This window comes from Danio aesculapii, chromosome 7, assembly GCF_903798145.1.
Source record: "Danio aesculapii chromosome 7, fDanAes4.1, whole genome shotgun sequence".
Classification (NCBI taxonomy): domain Eukaryota; kingdom Metazoa; phylum Chordata; class Actinopteri; order Cypriniformes; family Danionidae; genus Danio; species Danio aesculapii.
The window spans coordinates 3,929,107-3,946,204 of record NC_079441.1 but is presented as its reverse complement, the minus strand read 5'-3'; the positions used below and the strand labels follow the sequence as shown (position 1 = coordinate 3,946,204).

General features: G+C 39.5%; 1 protein-coding gene across 1 annotated transcript; it reads right to left on the bottom strand.

Annotated features, from left to right (window-relative positions):
* Positions 1–6,537: 6,537 nt before the first annotated feature.
* On the bottom strand, positions 6,538–9,014 carry LOC130231600 (C-type mannose receptor 2-like). Its single transcript, XM_056460946.1, has 3 exons — positions 8,666–9,014; positions 7,789–8,133; positions 6,538–7,179 (listed from the first exon to the last, which is right to left on the bottom strand). The coding sequence occupies exons 1-3, from the start codon at positions 8,898–8,900 to the stop codon at positions 6,818–6,820; spliced, it is 942 nt and encodes a 313-aa protein (XP_056316921.1). The 5' UTR covers positions 8,901–9,014; the 3' UTR covers positions 6,538–6,817.
* Between the last annotated feature and the right edge of the window lie 8,084 nt (positions 9,015–17,098).

Sequence of the window (17,098 nt, the reverse complement as noted above, 5' to 3'; positions counted from 1 at the left end):
CCCCAGCTCAGACAGTAGCTGATTACGGACTAATTTCATTGGCTGACCGTGCTATGATGATCGCGTCAGCCCCAACTTCAGACACACCCTCTGTCAAGCGTTGTTGCTGAAGCCCCGTGTGAATGCACGGATAGGGTGAGGACTGGCACTCAATAGTGGACTGGCACTCTTAAAGCAGTTTCAACAGCCTGTGCACCCTGTAACCAAACACTAGTTCTGCAGGGCTGAAACCCAAAGCCAAAGTTTTTCATACTGCAAACACAATCATCAACCCATCATCCCAGTCCCTTTCTGTTTCCACGCAAAATGCGCAGCATAGATTTTAACTATTGGTGGAAACTTTCTAATACACCTTTGAACTCGGTACAGTAGGCACTAGCTGATATCTAACCGCTAACTCGCGTAACACTTGCAAAAATAGGGTTGACGTAAAGTTCACTCCTTGATATATTTGGATCAATTTTGCCCATCTTTAATCAATTCCTTCATGCTTTAGCTTTAATGTTTCACATTAGCATTGCCTCTGGATAACTGGTAGCCAGGCACATTATTGTGAGAATTGGTTAGCCTATGCAGCTCATGCAGAGTACGGGATGTTGACGTTCAGCCATGTCTCAGTAAAGACAAACACACAACAGTCCCTTGCCTCATGCTGTGCAAATCTGCTGAGTTGGATTGTGTCCAGTTTATTTTTCAATGCGTGTACATTTGAGAGCATGAGTGTTGTAAGAGCTGGTCTGGTGGGGTTAGCCTTTAGCCTAGCTTATGTACTTCTGCACTTACCTCGCTTCTGTCCTATCTCACTTCGCTTGTGACACTGCGTAGTTCAGGTAGTGTCAGTTGGTGAGGCCGTGATCTTGATTTTCGGCTTCAGCAGTAAACGAATGCCTCATAGCTTCTCAGTGGTTAAATGGGTGAGTTGTCGTTTTATGTACAGCCAATTTCCAAAAAGCTTTGGTGATCATATATGTATTTCTCTGCGGTTTCTTTATGTTTTGTGGAAAATTGACACTACTTGAGAATAAACAGACACCATAAAGAAATATATAAGCACTGTCTTTAAGACCTGGAGAAGCCGCTACGCCTGACCATGCTGCTATCTTGGATCTTAAAGGTTTCTTACACTCTTCAAAATATAGTCTTTTGTGTTCAACGGAAGAAAAAAAAAGTTCTTGAAACCACTTGGAGAGTAAATGATGAGCAAATGTTAATTTATCTCTGAACTATCCCTTTACCTCTCATGTTGCAGTAGCGTTGAATCAATTATTCATTTCACAAAACGATTCACTGTTCTTCAAGAGCTTAAGTAATTCTTTAGATCACAGGTGTCAAACTCAGTTCCTGGAGGGCCGCAGCTCTGCACAGTTTAATTCCAACCCTAATAAACACACCTGATCAAACTAATTGACTACTTCAGGCTTGTTTCAAACCTACAGGTAACGCCCCATTCACACGGGGCATCAGCTTTACCGGATCCCATTCACTTTGAATGGGTGACATCAAGCATTGCCGAACTGCATTGTGGATCCATCGGCGCCGCTTCAGAGGCGTTGCTCGCTGCAGAAGTTGGCAGCAATTGGCCTATTGCTGACTAATTTTATAGGCTGACGCTGCTATGATGATCGCGTTGACGCTGAAGCCCCGTGTGAATGGGGCATAAATGTGTTGAAGCAGGGTTGGAACTAAACTGTGCAGGGCTGCGGCCTTCCAGCAACTGAGTTTGACATCCCTGCTTTAGATGGTAAGTGTAATATGTTAAATCTAAACTAGAAAATAAAGTTCGTAGACAAACTTTGGTGGCTTGAGAAAGCAGTCTGAAGGTTGAAAGTCGTTTTAAAGTGCAAAAAACTAAGTAGTTTTTACGAAGTTTGAAACAGTCGGCATAGATAAGTACATATACAGTATGTCAGCATGTTTCTAGTATGGATTGGCATATTTCTTGCTAGGCAGTTGATAGGGGGTTCTGAATGGTTGCTAAGGTGTTAGGAGTGCTTGCTAAGGTGTTGCTAGGTGGTTGCTAAGGTGTTCACTAAGGGGTTGCTAGGCGGTTGCTAAGGTGTTCTGAGTGCTTGCTAGGTGGTTGCTAGGGTGTTCTGAGTTGCTGCTAAGCGGTTGTTAAGGCATTGCAAAGTGGTTGATAAGGCATTGCCTGGGTGTTGCTAGGTGGTTGCTAGGGTGTTCTAAGTGGTTGCGAGGAGGATGCTAAGGCATTGCTAGGCGGTTGTGAAGGTGTTGCTAGATGGTGGCTAAGGTGTAGCTAGGTGGTTGCTAGGGTGTTCTGATTAGTTGCTATGTGGTTGCTAAGGTGTTGCTAGAGTGTTCTGAGTGGTTGCTAAGGCGTTGCTAGGTGGTTGCTTGGGTGTTGCTAGGTGGTTGCTAAGGTGTTGCTAGGTGGTTGCTAAGGTGTTGAGTGGTTGCTAACCGGTTGCTAAGGTGTTGCTAGGGTGTTCTGAATGGTTGCTAGGCGGTTGCTAAGGCATTGCTGGGTAGTTTCTAAGGTGTTGCTAGGGAGTTGCTATGGTATTCTAAGTTGTTGCTATGGTGTTGCTAGGTGATTGCTAGAGTGTTTTGAGTGGTTGCTAAGGCGTTGCTAGGTCATCGCTAAAGTGTTGCTAGACGTTTGCTATGGTATTCTTAGTGATTACTAGGCAGTTGCTAACATAAGTTAGCATGGTTCTAGTATGAATTAGCATTATGCTAGCATGTTTCTAGCAAAAACTTAGCATGTTGCTAGCATGTTTACAGTATGAATTGGCATGTTATCATGAATTTATTATGAATTAGAATGTTTGCTGGTATGAGTCCAGTGTGTATTGGCATTAGTATGTTTCCAGTATGGATCAGTATATTGTTAGTATGAACTGGTTTGTTGTTAGTATGTCCAATGTAAAGTCAATGGCAATTTTTATAATGCAAGTCTATGGGACAGTTCCTAGGGTGTCGTAAGTGGTTGCTAGGGCATGACTAAGTTGAAAGGTCATCAATGATTGGCAGATTGGTAGTCTGAGTTAAATAAGCCTAAACTTAAGTCTGTACAACAGTCTGGCGGAAAGTTACAAGGTCATAAAATTTGGTCTAATGTTAAGTCAATGGGACTTTTCCGAATTTTCCGGGTCAGTTTTCAGAAAACCGTAAGTCAGGTCAGTTAGAAAAGATATAGCAACCCAAGTCAGACCAGTATCGAGTAAGTTTGGTAGTTGTAATATGAACGGTCTAGGAGGAGATGCATATAGAAATTAGGCTACGTTCACACTGCGAGGCTTAGTGCTCAAATCAGATTTTTTTCTCAGATCTGTTTTTTTTTTTTTGCATGGCTGTTCACACTGCTCTAATAAATGTGGCCAATATCAGATTTGCAGTGTGAACACATCCTGTTCCTAAACTGACCCGCATGCACAAAAGTACAGATACGGACAGCATAAAATGTCTAATTATGCACACAATGTGTATACTGTATGAATTAAGCACAGTGTCAAATCATGCTTATATGATTATTACTCTTTTCACAGACAACCGTGGTGTATTTCATGAACTGTAAAGGGTTGTTTTGCTACTACTAATGTGTATTTCGGCATTTGAGACCTAAAATAAGCCTCTTGTGATTGAAAACACTGATCGTTTGTGATTTATGACAAGCACGGCGCATGCTAATAAGGGTTAATGAGCAGCCGCAGACTGAACTGTGAAGGGGGAGTTGGTTCATCTCTGTTAGCAGTTATTTAATTTTACTGTGTTATAAACAGCAGACACGTTCAGAAGGGGGGCTTGGGTGCTCGAGCACCTACCTTTTTTCTCTCGGAGAGAAAGTTCCCCCTCCTTTGCACACGGATCCCCCATCCGCAACACCCACAACGCTCTTTAGCCTCGTGATCAACCCGTGCCTCAATCGTTAACCAGTTTTGCCCTTTAAAATCTTTTTCAACATGAATAACCAACTTTCTGTGGTAAAGTAATCGCCCTGTGTGCCATTCTACTATGCTGCTGAGGAGCAAATGATGTTTGCAGCCCAGAATGAAGACACATGTCCCTCGTACATTATGTAAAAGTCACATGAAATCTGACAACCATTCACACTGTGGTCGCAGTTGTTACCCGCCTCAGGCTGAAGAGACCCAAACGGGTAAGTGAAATGTATAACTGCAGAGAAGTAAAGAAACAAATCAATACGAGCTCTGACGGTCTTTAATGAACTCTGCATTCTTTCTTCAAAAGAATTACAAAACCATTTTTTACTGAATAAAGCATAACAGGTTTTGGTTATAACCATATTGTAAACAATAAACTTGCCATAAATTCTATGTAACTGGAATGTCCATCTATACAATAAAGTTCTTGTATTTTTGTGATCCGATGGCATATGTACAGTTCATTTTATCAGGCATTTTAAAAACTGTATAATTATAAACAATCACATTACTGTTACAAATGCTTCCTTCTTTAACTCAAACATTTAGTTCACATATATAAAGATTATGTCAAAACATGAACATTAATATAACAGCAAAAACATGAAATAAACTGCTAATATTTCTTTAAACTAGTCTGCCTTTTTGTTTCACATGGCCGCCACCATTTTGGCTCCAACTCACATACTGGTGCCGCCATTTTGGCTCAACACTGCTACTTTTAACATTAATTTGTCTTACGACGATTTCTTCCTATAATTACAATTACTCACATTTTAAACTCTTCAAACACCCTAATGAACTCGTTTTGTGTACATGCTTGCTTACACTGCAATGCTTACACTGCAATGTTTCTTTGCACATTAGTAACAGATTACACAAGTTAATTGCTAGTTCACTAAAATCACACAAAACAACCAATTAAGCGCACAAGACTGCTTAAACCTGCATTCACATGTGTAACGAAACCATCCTGACTCATTTAACATCATTTTAAGTGTTTATACAAACCATATTTCTCTTACCTGCAGAGGAGTAAAGAAATCAATACGAGCTCTGACGGTCTTTAATGAACTCTGACCCGAGCTGCTCTGTTCAACGTCTTTTATGCATTAAGCGCCCTCTACAGGATATACAAAAAATAGCTTTGGAATTAGCCCAACAATACATTATAGTTAATGTATTCAAAATACATCCATTTAATCACCTAAACTTTTATAGGGGGGTCCCTTTTTTATTACATATATATATATATATATATATATATATATATATATATATATATATATATATATATATATATATATATATATATGCACACATTACATATTTATTGACCCTTTACACATTGCAAAACATCAGATCTGTGTCTGATTTAAGACTACATATGATAGTGGCACAGTGACCTGAAAAGATCAGATTCCATACCGTTTGGGCTGTTCACACTGTCATCACCTGAGTCACATGAGGGGGAAAAAATCCGCTTCGGGCCACATTTGGCTGCAGTTTGAACGTAGCCTTAGTCTCAGAAGAAGAAGTTTATGTAGTATAACAGTATGTTGGCTTTCTCAAGCCACTATAATAACCAAATGACATAATACTACTAAATACTGTGTCTCTGTAATACATTTTATTTGTGTAATATTGTTTTTTTTAGGTTGTTTAACTAAACTAACAATTCCTTCCAAACTTTACATCAATTAAAATATAGTAATTATATAGACACGGGTTAGCAGATGGTTTACTCACATTAGCCTCTTTTACACATACAGACCTTACCTAAAAATTACCGGCAATTTTCCGGAAAGGTCTGTGTGTGAACGGGCCCTTTTTGAAAATACTGGTAAATTCGTTCTGGCTATTTTCCAGAAAGAGAAGTTGTAACATTACTGGTATTTTGACGGAATTCTACTCTGTGTGATTGCAGAAGGAAGATTGCTGGAAAGAGTGCGTTCTAGACGTGAACGCACTCTTTCCAACATGAGTCGTCTACTCCAGCCAATCAGAACACTCCGACGCATTCACTTCCGCACGGTTTATGAAAATAAAAACCTTTGAATATTTTTCCAGACACATTTAAGCTGCTACATGTAGATGTTAGTCAGATAACTAATGCCAACTGTGTAAATAATTATCGATAAGATGCTAATGATAAGTCGTTGATTGTGTACCTTCAAGCTCTGCATCCTTTAGTTGCATGACATGTTGCGTTTGCACGTGAAGCAGCCGGTGAGCACCAGCACACACACATATCATGTACATCTCGACATGCGAAAGTGCTTCTCTATATGTTTTCATCGAAGTTGTTCACAATACTGATCCATCCACAGAGTTTGTAATGTAGTCAAATGTTTACACATACAAGCGCAGCCGATTACAGCTCATTTCTGGTTAATGATGTCAGAGTTTACCGGTATTTTGGAATGGATGTGTGAATGGTCTTTTCCAGAAAAAATTTGTAATGTCGTCGCCTGTGTGAACAGTGCTTTATTGAATTTACCGGTAAAGTTGTTCCGGAAATTTTTCGGTATCACTGTGTGAAAGGGGCTCATGACAGCACTGAAATTTAACATAATCTTTATTAGGTATGACAAAACAAAGCTTCATTTATTAAAATTATTTTACTGTCAGTTTGATTTGTGATACAAACCATTATACACACTAACATCCAACCAAAGTTTGGATAAAATACAGACAAACTCAAATCATAGGTAAATTTGGTGCTATAAATCTAAAAAAAAAAAAAAAAAAATCAAGCGTTGTTTTGCAAAGATTTCAAATCCTCCCAAAGCTGAGCCTCAGAAAGGCTCATCACTGCATTCAAAAGAAGTTGATTATTTTATGTAAATATATTACTTCAAAATCTGATGTTACATGTAAATGAACACATCCATTATCTCACTTCTTCACTCTCAGTAGTTTCTGCAGATGAAGTTGAGTCTGTCAGTTTCAGGACGGCTGATCCAGGTCTGATTTCCCCCAGACTGAACTGCTCCAGATCTCACTGTGGGCTCACAGTCCTCCTCTGATGTGCCGTTCCCTGGAGCCCAGTTCTGATAGCACACGGTCTCTCCACTCACCCAGAACCAGATGCCCAAAGCACAGGAGTGACGTAAACCCAACCACACTGCCTTAGTAGACGCCAGTTTAACCACGTTCATCACACGACGCTGCATCTCCACTGACTGAACCGAGACCAGATCCACATGATGCTGTCTGCAGTATCTCAGAGCTTCAGACCACGACAGATTCTGCTGAATCACAATCAGTTTATCTGGACACAAAACAAAGCAGAAACTAGAGAGAGACTGATCAAAAACAACATGCAGAACAAACACTGTGGAGGAATTTGTCATGTCAGACATGTAGAGTCAACTTTAACACTTTCACCGCCATTGACGGCTATACAAGCTTCCTTTGGCTTATTTAGAGCTTCATCAGAACTTGCCACAGTTCAATTAATTACCGCTGTTGATTTGCATGAGGTTAGAAATGTGGAAGAGTTTTACACACACATGTGTGTGCTCACAAAAACATGTTTATGCATGTGTATTATGTGTGTATTATATACTTCTTGAAAATGTACTGGCCTTTTCTCAGTTTTTGTCAGAAATGTTGCATTTTTGATTAAACCTACCAGCATTCAATTGGGGGAAAACACAAGCCCATGAATATACATTTTATTTGATTTTTTGCAGAGGCTTGGATATTTATCGTTATATATAATATGATCATATGTTCCTATGAGAAAACTTCCTGAGGGCCATCAAATTTAGGTGAAAACCATCATAATTGCTGGCAACCTTTTTAAAACACTTTCAGGGAAAGAGTTAAGAGATCTGGAGCTGATGATGGATTGTGAGTGTTATGAGGATCTGCTCACCTTCATGACACACAAAAGGAAATTGGCGGTTATTACAAAAGACGTCTGCCCATCCTCTCTGAGCTTTCGTCCCAATCACTGCACAGTTTTCTCCAACATTATTTGGTTCACCAGTATCCCAGTATCTGAATGAGGAGTTGCTCTGATCTGACCACTGCCATGAGTCTCTGAACAGACCGATCCAGACTTCAGATCCAAATTTCTGACTGTCTTTAATGAACTTCTCCAGCTGTTGATTCTCATTCTGGTTCCTTACACTGACCAGATCAATGTATTTCTGTCTGCAGTAACTCTGAGCATCTCTCCACTTTATCGACTGATTGACAAACACCAGTCCTCTGCTCACTTTAAGAAAATCAGACAAAAATAAAATTTTATCAGTAAATTAATAATAATACATTTTATTTGTAATGCGCTTTTCTTAAACTCAAAGCGCTACAAGGCAAAATACTGGCAATACAAGGCAAGCAAACAGCACAACAATAAAAGATGCAATAAAACAATAAAAATATGAACCATAAGATAGAATAAAAAGTTAATGAAATGATCATCCTAAGTTAAAAGCAATGCTAAAAAGGTGAGTCTTAAGAAGTTTCTTAAAACAGTCAAGAGAGGCAGCATTCCTAATGCTGATGGGGAGTGCATTCCACAGCTTTGGCGCACTGAATGAAAATCTGCTGTATGCTTTGGCTGTGAACAGAAGCAGCGGTGAAAGTTTAAGAAAACCCTGTTTTATGAAGAGTTGAGTTGATAATGAATATTAATAATTTTATTTAGGTACTTAATATCTATAATATTTACTAAAGTAACATGGAATTTTCCAGTTGAAGCATCTTTTGCTAAATTTATGTTTTGTACTGTAGGGGTTTGTACTCACTGTTATAGCAGATGAAAACACGGGTGTTATCACATGCCTCATTAATCCATTGCCCATTATACATAACAGTACACTCTTCACTGTAGGCTGGTTGTGGAGATGTCCAGTTCAGAAAGAGCGCAGGATCACCTGAAGACCAATGCCATTTATAAACACTCGTCTTGTGAAGACCAATCCAGATATTCTCAACACCTCCATTATCCCCACTCTTCATCAGCTGGATCATGTCGTTCATGTTGTCAACAGTGGCCAGATCTGTGTATTTCTCTCTGCAGTATCTCTGAGCTTCAGTCCAGTTCTTCTTCTCATTTATAAAGTGATACTGACGCTGAACACATTCAGATATGGAGCAGAGAGCTGTGAAAGAGACACTTTGCTTTAATGCTTTTCAGAACAGAGTCAAACCTAATGAAACTATAAACCATAAATAAAACTACAAACACACTCACCAATGAGGAGAAGAGGAAAATATAGAGTCTGAGCCATTTCTGTGGAGGAAACTTTAATGTTTTCACATTTAAAAAAAAAACATATCATGATCTATAGTTTTAAGACAATATAAATATCTCAGAAGTCTATTATTTGTGTATAAAGACTGTAGATGTTTTTGTTCTTACTTCAGAGCTGGTGTGTTTCTGTCCTCAGTCTGATGTTTCTGTCTGCAGCTTCAGACTGTGATTATTCTATATCTGCTCTCATCTGTCACATCATGTTAATTACTCTATTTTTCTTCCTCGTTAAGGAGAATTTGCATTTGTTCTCTGTGTTGTCTGTTGTTGCTGTACTTCTCTGGAAATGTGTTGATTTGAATGTGGTTCTAGAGTCGAGTCTCACATGAAGATTTTCCATAGCTTCACAAGATTAATCCACCTCAACATTTGCGTTTTCATTCATTTATTCATTCATTTTCTTTTCGGCTTAGTCCCTTAATTAATTAGGGGTCCTCACAGCGGAATGAACCGTCAACTATTCTAGCGTATGTTTTTTATGCAGTGGATGTCCTTCCAGCCACTACCCAACACAAAGAAACACCCATACACTCTTGCATTCACACTCAAACACTACAGCCAATTTAGCTTATTCAATTCACCTATAGCATGTCTTTGGACTGTGGGGGAAACCAGAGCACCCGGAAGAAACACACGCCAACACAGGGAGAACATGCAAACTCCACAGTTAAATGGTAACTGATGTAACATTGCTGTGGTGCTTGCGTGGTGTAGGACCGGCGGGGTTACATTGGTGCCGTGATCCAGATGGGAGTGGGGTTTAGGGAGGTGAGGCCAGCTAGTGAAGTGCTGTGCAGGTAAATTTCACTCCTCTGACCTCAAAAGGTGCTCTAGCGACAGATGCTAGACGTCAGGGTCTTTAGCTTCCTTGTAAGAGCAACCAACTCTCATACAGACATGTAAACACCGTAATCAAACTATTACTATCATGTAGGATTTAGCATTTTGCGACAGGATAGTCTATACACACACGGGTATTTGACACTATTCTCTGCACCTACAGAGTCAGTAAAGGACCACAGACACCTGCATCACAAAATGCAGAGGTTTTTTCCCCATACGGCGTACGGTATCAAATTCTATTAATACGACACTCTTCCTGCAGTTCATACTCGTATCCAATATCTTGTTTGTCACGGGGGGCATGCATGAAATGTTCCTGAATGAAAGTGAAAGTGCTGAACTACGGTTAAAGTCCGCAAATTAAAATCAGACACCTGAAATAACATGAAATTAACGTAGATAGCATGAATACGCAATAACATTAATCAAATTATGTGTTATAACATGTGAAAAGGGATCATGAAAGGAACATTCAAACAGTAAACACCTTAATCATATTATTTTCTAATTCAAATTAAGGGAAAAAATTTGATTAATGATGTCCATGTAAACGTAGTCACTGTCTTTTTCCTTCTGAACCCTGGCACGCTTACGTCATCTAGCTCCTGTTGTGTGTACAGCGTGTGTACAGCTGTTGCTAGGTAACAATAAGGCAAGGCAAACGTTCAGAATATCATGCGATGTCTGCAGAAGTTGTTTTTGGTGGAGACAAGCAGACATTATCACTGTTTCCACCGGGTCAGTCCCGCTTGTCGCCAAGGTAGGTGCTACACAGACATACACACACGAATGAACGTTATGGTGGATCACTTCCATTATTGGGTACGATTGCATTCATATCAGAAGTGAACTGTTCTAGAGTTTGCACGAACCACCTCTTTCAGGCAGACTCACGTACAATTAACGGGTTGAAATCAAGTGACCTTGGCAATTTAAGATCTATTGATGCAAAGCAAAATATTTGTAAATGTTTCAAAGCTTCTTGAAGTAGTCTTTCAAAAGTGGACATCACTACCAAACACTATGGTAACACTTTATTTTGATGGTCCATTTGAGTATTAGTAGACTGTCTGCTTAATACAGGGATGGGCAAACTCCATCCTGGAGGGCCGGTGTCCCTGCATAGTTTTGCACCAACTCTAATCAAACACACCTGCTTGTAGCTTTCTAGTGATCTTGAAGACACTAATTAGGGTGTTCAGGTGTGTTTGATTAGTGTTGGAGCAAAACTCTGCAGGGACACCGGCCCTCCAGGATCGAGTTTGCCCATGCCTGGCTTAATATCTGCTGATTCAGCTCCTTCAACAGACATTTAACTGACTATAAGAAACTTTACAAGTGCATGTCAACTTACACTAATCCCAACCTAGCAGTCTACTTATAATCTAATGAGAATTGGTTGGCATGTAGATGCAATGTAACTCAAACTGAACAAACGGACCATCAAAATAAAATGTGACCAACACTATTCTGTTTGCCACTTGTATGATCTCCTCATCTGCTTTATTAAATTACTGCCTTTTAGATTAACCTTTTGCCTGTTTGCTAGCTGGACTAATTATTATGTAGTTGAATTTTCTGCCTGATTTTTTTAACTGTTCTTAATACGCATAAAGGTGAAATAGGTGACTGACTTCAGTACAAACATGTAAACATATATGTAAATATGCTGTTCCATGCAATATGTTTTCAAAGTCAAAGTGATTTACATAAAGTCACAACAATAACGTTGACTGTTCATCCTTCTGGTTCACATCAGGGATGCAACTGTCCTTCCTGAATGTCATAACATGGTGTGTTCATAAGCAAATTAACTATGAGGATGTGCACACATACCAACTTATTTGTATTTTATGTAAAAATCAACAACAGAAAAAATAACTGCATTCATACATATTACAGTGGAATGTTTACTACCAAAATAAGAATAGAAATGAACAGAATAGAGTTAAAAATAGAATAAAAAATGAATTTCCAATCAGATATACTGCATTTTCTTGTTAGTTGTGGCAGCCGTCATCATCATCATCTACTTTATTTCCAGACTCAAAGTCCATTATAAGTCAAATATAAGTTTTGTGGTCATTGAAAATCCCATGGCACTTCTCGTAAAGAGTAGGGGTGTAACCCCGGTGTTCTGGCCAAATTCCCTCCATTAAGCTGAGGTCACACTAGAGTTAGATAATGCGAAATTCTGTCATACGGTGGTGCAAAAAAGGGGCGGATTTAAAAGATGATTAAACATTAAAAAAGCAAGCGATTGCTCCATGTTTTAAATTTCTATCCAGAGAGGTCGTGTTTTGATCTTCGATTGGTCTCACACAGTCAAGTGATGCCATTTCGAAGGTCAGAGTTCACCAAGCTTGAACTTGGCACCTCAGCAACCTGCGAAACTTGACGCATGACCCTGCGTTTCCGGTCTGAAGCATTCGCGTGCGTATGAATGGAAGTCTATGGGGAGAAAAGTCAAGTGTGACCGCAGCTTTAGTCCTTACCAATCATGGCCTCCCAATCATCCCCATCCACTGAATTGGCTCTATCACTGTTTCTCCACTCCCCCTATAGCTGGTGTGTGATGAGACCTGTCATGTATCTGCCGTCACATCATCCAAATGGATGCTGCACATTGGCGATGGTGTGGAGAGACCCCCCTCATGTGAAGCGCTTTGGGTGTATGACCGTACACAATAAGTGTGGTTTATTTATAAACTAAAGTGTCCGTGCTTATGATTGAACACTGCTTGTCCAGCATCAGCTAATACACGATCCACCAATCAGTCAATTTCTAACTCAACATAAATAACTAGAAATTCTTACCTCAGTATCCTCAGAATCCCTATTCGCCCCTACTCCTCCTCCCTTTCAAGAAAGTGCAGCACGTCAAGCCCGGTGATTAGCACTGTTGTCTTACAGCAAGAACGTCCCTGATTCAAGCCCTTACCAGGCCAGCTGACATTTCTGTGCGGAGTTTACATGTTCTCCCCATGTTCGTGTGGGTTTTTCTCTGAAAATGTTCATCTTGGTTTGCTTGTGTGGGTTGGGCGATTTCCGGGAGATTATCATTTCTTTGTGGGCATCCGGGAGTCTCTATGCATATGCGGGACACTCCCGGAACTTCCGGGAGACTTGGGATGTCTGCAAGGGTGAATTCTTGAAATCCGCTATATTACGTACAAGAGAATTAAGAGTTATACCTGTGTTTTCTCATGGATGACATTAAAGTACCATTTTGTGAAACATCCAACCAAAAATTCAATTCAATTCAATTCACCTTTATTTGTATAGCGCTTATACAATGTAGATTGTGTCAAAGCAGCTTCACATAAAAGATCACAGTAAATTGCAACAGTGTCGTTCAGTTTGTAGTGTTTAAGTTCAGTTCAGTTTAGCTCAGTTCAGTGTGGTTTAATAATCACTACTGAGAGTCCAAACACTGAAGAGCAAATCCAACGATGCGCAGCTCTACAGATCCCGAACCATGCAAGCCAGTGGCGACAGCGGAGGGGGAAAAAAAACTTCACTAATGGCGGAAGTGAAGAAAAAAAAACCTTGAGAGATACCAGGCTCAGTTGGGCACGACCATTTTAATTTCTCAGCTGGCCAAACGTCTTGTGCAGAGCTGCAGTCTCAGCGGCGGAGGCTGGAAGCTGGCCTCAGCGAAGACTCGTCTGTCTCTGGAGCGTCACAGGAATCAGTCCATGACCATAACAGTAGCTGCTCAAGATTCGGCCTGGTCCAGGATATGGAAACCTTGGGATCATCTCGTCGTTGGTCTTGGATCGAATCAGTGACTCTGCATAGTCTGAGGGCCTCGGGAAGAGTATCCCCAGGTGGAAATGGAGAATAAAGGAAATAATTAGCGTAGCTGCTGTTCATAGTGTATATAAACAAGATGCAGAACGTGTGTGGAAGCCCCCTAAGTGGTGCACTAAGTGTATGCTTTACTGAACAGATAGGTCTTTAATTTAGTTTTGAATTGGGAGAGTGTGTCTGAGCCTCGGACGTTATCAGGAAGGCTATTCCAGAGTTTAGGAGCTATAAATGAGAAGGCTCGACCTCCTTTACTCGACTTTGCTATTCTAGGTACTACCAGAAGCCCTAAGTTTTGAGACCTTAAAGAGCGAGTTGGATTGTAGCGAGACAGAAGATTGGTTAGATAAACAGGAGCTAGATTATTTAAAGCTTTATATGTAAGAAGCAATATTTTAAATTCAATACGAAACTTAACAGGCAGCCAGTGTAAGGATAAAATTGGGGTGATGTGATCAAATTTTCTAGACCTGGTAAGAACTCTGGCAGCTGCATTTTGTACTAATTGAAGTTTGTTAATAGAGGATGCAACCAAAAACCAACAAAGAAAGAACAAATAAAGAAATACAGAATCCACCATATCAAATGTTTATATTCACGCTAACTTGCCAGTGGTTCCACATTATAGAGAAAAAATTATTGAACTAGGTGTACGTTTTGACATGATACCATTAGCAGAGTCTGTTTACTTACACATAAACCTGCACATCGGTCACCACTTTGATACCTTGTTGGCCTTAATTTCATTTTGTTTGTTGGACATTGTCTTTGCTGTGAGCTCTTCCTGTGTGTTTTTATGTTTCTTCCCAAGCTTTATTTTCTGCATTCCCAGTTTTCTAGTTTTCAGTCCTGTCTTGCCTGTTATAATTCTTAGATTTAATAAAACACTAAAGCTTGGAAGATACCAATGCAACACCAAGAATCTAGTGCAGATGAAAACCCAATTGTGTTTGGACACAGTGTGGTGTCTGGACCAAAAATCTGCCCATCAACATACCAAATAGATTAAATGAGAGCACGCGTTCTGAAGTGAGAACTTCTATAGAGCTGCGCATCGTTGGATTTGCTCTTCAGTGTTTGGACTCTCAGTAGTGATTATTAAACCACACTGAACTGAGCTAAACTGAACTGAACTTAAACACTTCAAACTGAACTACACTGTTCCTATTTACTATGATCTTTTATGTGAAGCTGCTTTGACACAATCTACATTGTATAAGCGCTATACAAATAAAGGTGAATTGAATTGAATTCTGTGATGTGTTTATCCTCACCTGTATGGGGCAGTAGCTGTTTTCTCAATACAACTTCCGATGCACGATTGCAAAGTGTAAACAAAGCAGCATTTAGTATTATTATCACAGGAATTGTAACTCACCATGGAGGGATTCACTCGTGCAAGGATGACTGATAATCTAATAATAAATATCGTCTGCGAATATTCAAAAAATGTAGCAAAATTACAGCCGGCTCAAATCAGAGCGCTCTCTTCTATGCTGAATCAGGTCAACTCAATCTTTAACTCAGTGAAGTGTGGATCACACAATAATGCAGCTGATGGCTCCCTGAACATCAGGAATGAGGAGGCAGATAACCGATGAACCTTTAAATACTTGATTATTTAAAATTTAATGAGTAAATAAAGAAAACAAACAGACAATGGCAGTCCCTCACCGTACGTTCAAACCGAAAGCAGCGAGAGCGTCAAAGTAGCCGGAAGTCGTTAATTTTCAATGAGAGCCGGCGGCGATAAGCAGCAAAGAGCAGCGCGACGCGTCTTCGCCAGTGTGAGCGTCGAGGAGAGTTGTAATCAAGTCAACTCTATGGTAATGAGCTATGACGCGGTTTGGCGGCAAGCAATCAGAATGAAGAAGTCCACCGCTTGAGAAGAGTTCAGAGAACAGACCTTTGAACTTTGGTTCCGACCACAGTTGTTCCCAGGGGTTTGATTATTGCGGTCACCGGATTTTCAATTATTTACAATGCTTTCTTACAGGAACATGCATTAAATAAGTTACTGGCGAGTTACTGATGTGCATTAATGTTATATATATATATATATATATATATATATATATATATATATATATATATATATATATATATTTATTTATTTATTTATTTATTTATTTATTTATTTATCTTTAAAAACGCGGGAATCTCATGCGACTGTACAAAACAGTACTGCTGCTTCAGGATATTTCAGCCATATGGACACATTGGACAATTAAGTGTAGCAAAGGCACACCACATGCAACTTGATCTTCCATTGTTAAATGATTTGATAAGAAATGCGCAACATTTTCATGCTAGAAAGCATGTTTTATGCAGGAATAAAACTGATATGCTGCAACGGCTCCTTTAAATACGAGATCAATGTAGCGAATTTTGACGCTCTCGACCGCCGGAGCTGAAGGCAGACAGCATTGTCGCCAGGGCGGCCAGAGCGACCTTGGGCGCTCTCACCTCTTTCGGTGTGAACGCACAGTTATGATGACTACCACTGAACTGAAAGCAAAACAAAAACTCCAGGCCTGGTCCTCTCTCATCTTTCTTTTATGCTTCTGCTCCTCCATGAGACTTGAGTTCAGTGTGCATATAACCCTTACTCTTTAACACTTGAGCCATCAGCCTCGCTCTATTGCCACAGCTCTCGGCCAAGCCATTTGTTACTTAATGTAGCAGCAAAGGAGAATAAGAAATTGCTTTATAAAAGCTATTAAGTTCAGTAGTCTTTGCAGCTTGAACACAGCTTTGATATCTTGACACTGAATAGTGTCAAGATATCAGCTAAATACATCACAATTTAACAAAACACATGGATTGATGGTTCTTACAAAAAAAAAAACTTCTGTTTATTCCTGTTTTTGTTTATATGTTTATAAAACTCAAATACATTTCCTTGTGTGCACACCCTCATTATTCATTTGCTTATGTACATCAGGTTTTGGTGTACATTCAGAATGGACAACATTTACATCTCAAATGGGAAACTGAAGGATGAACAGTCAGTTATTGTTCTCATTAAACTGAATTCATCTTTACTTTAACTTTGACGTTAATGCAATACATACACAAAAAAGTTCAAATGCAAAACTACTGGGGTTTTAAAAATATCAGTAAACATTTTCTAATAAATAAATGTAGAAATGTTTCATTGTGCATGTTCATCAACTCTGTTTTACTGCATCTGCATAAAGTGAGCAAAAATGACTGTCCTCATTATTAAATATATTTAACAATATTCAATTCTGCAATCAGCAAAAACAAA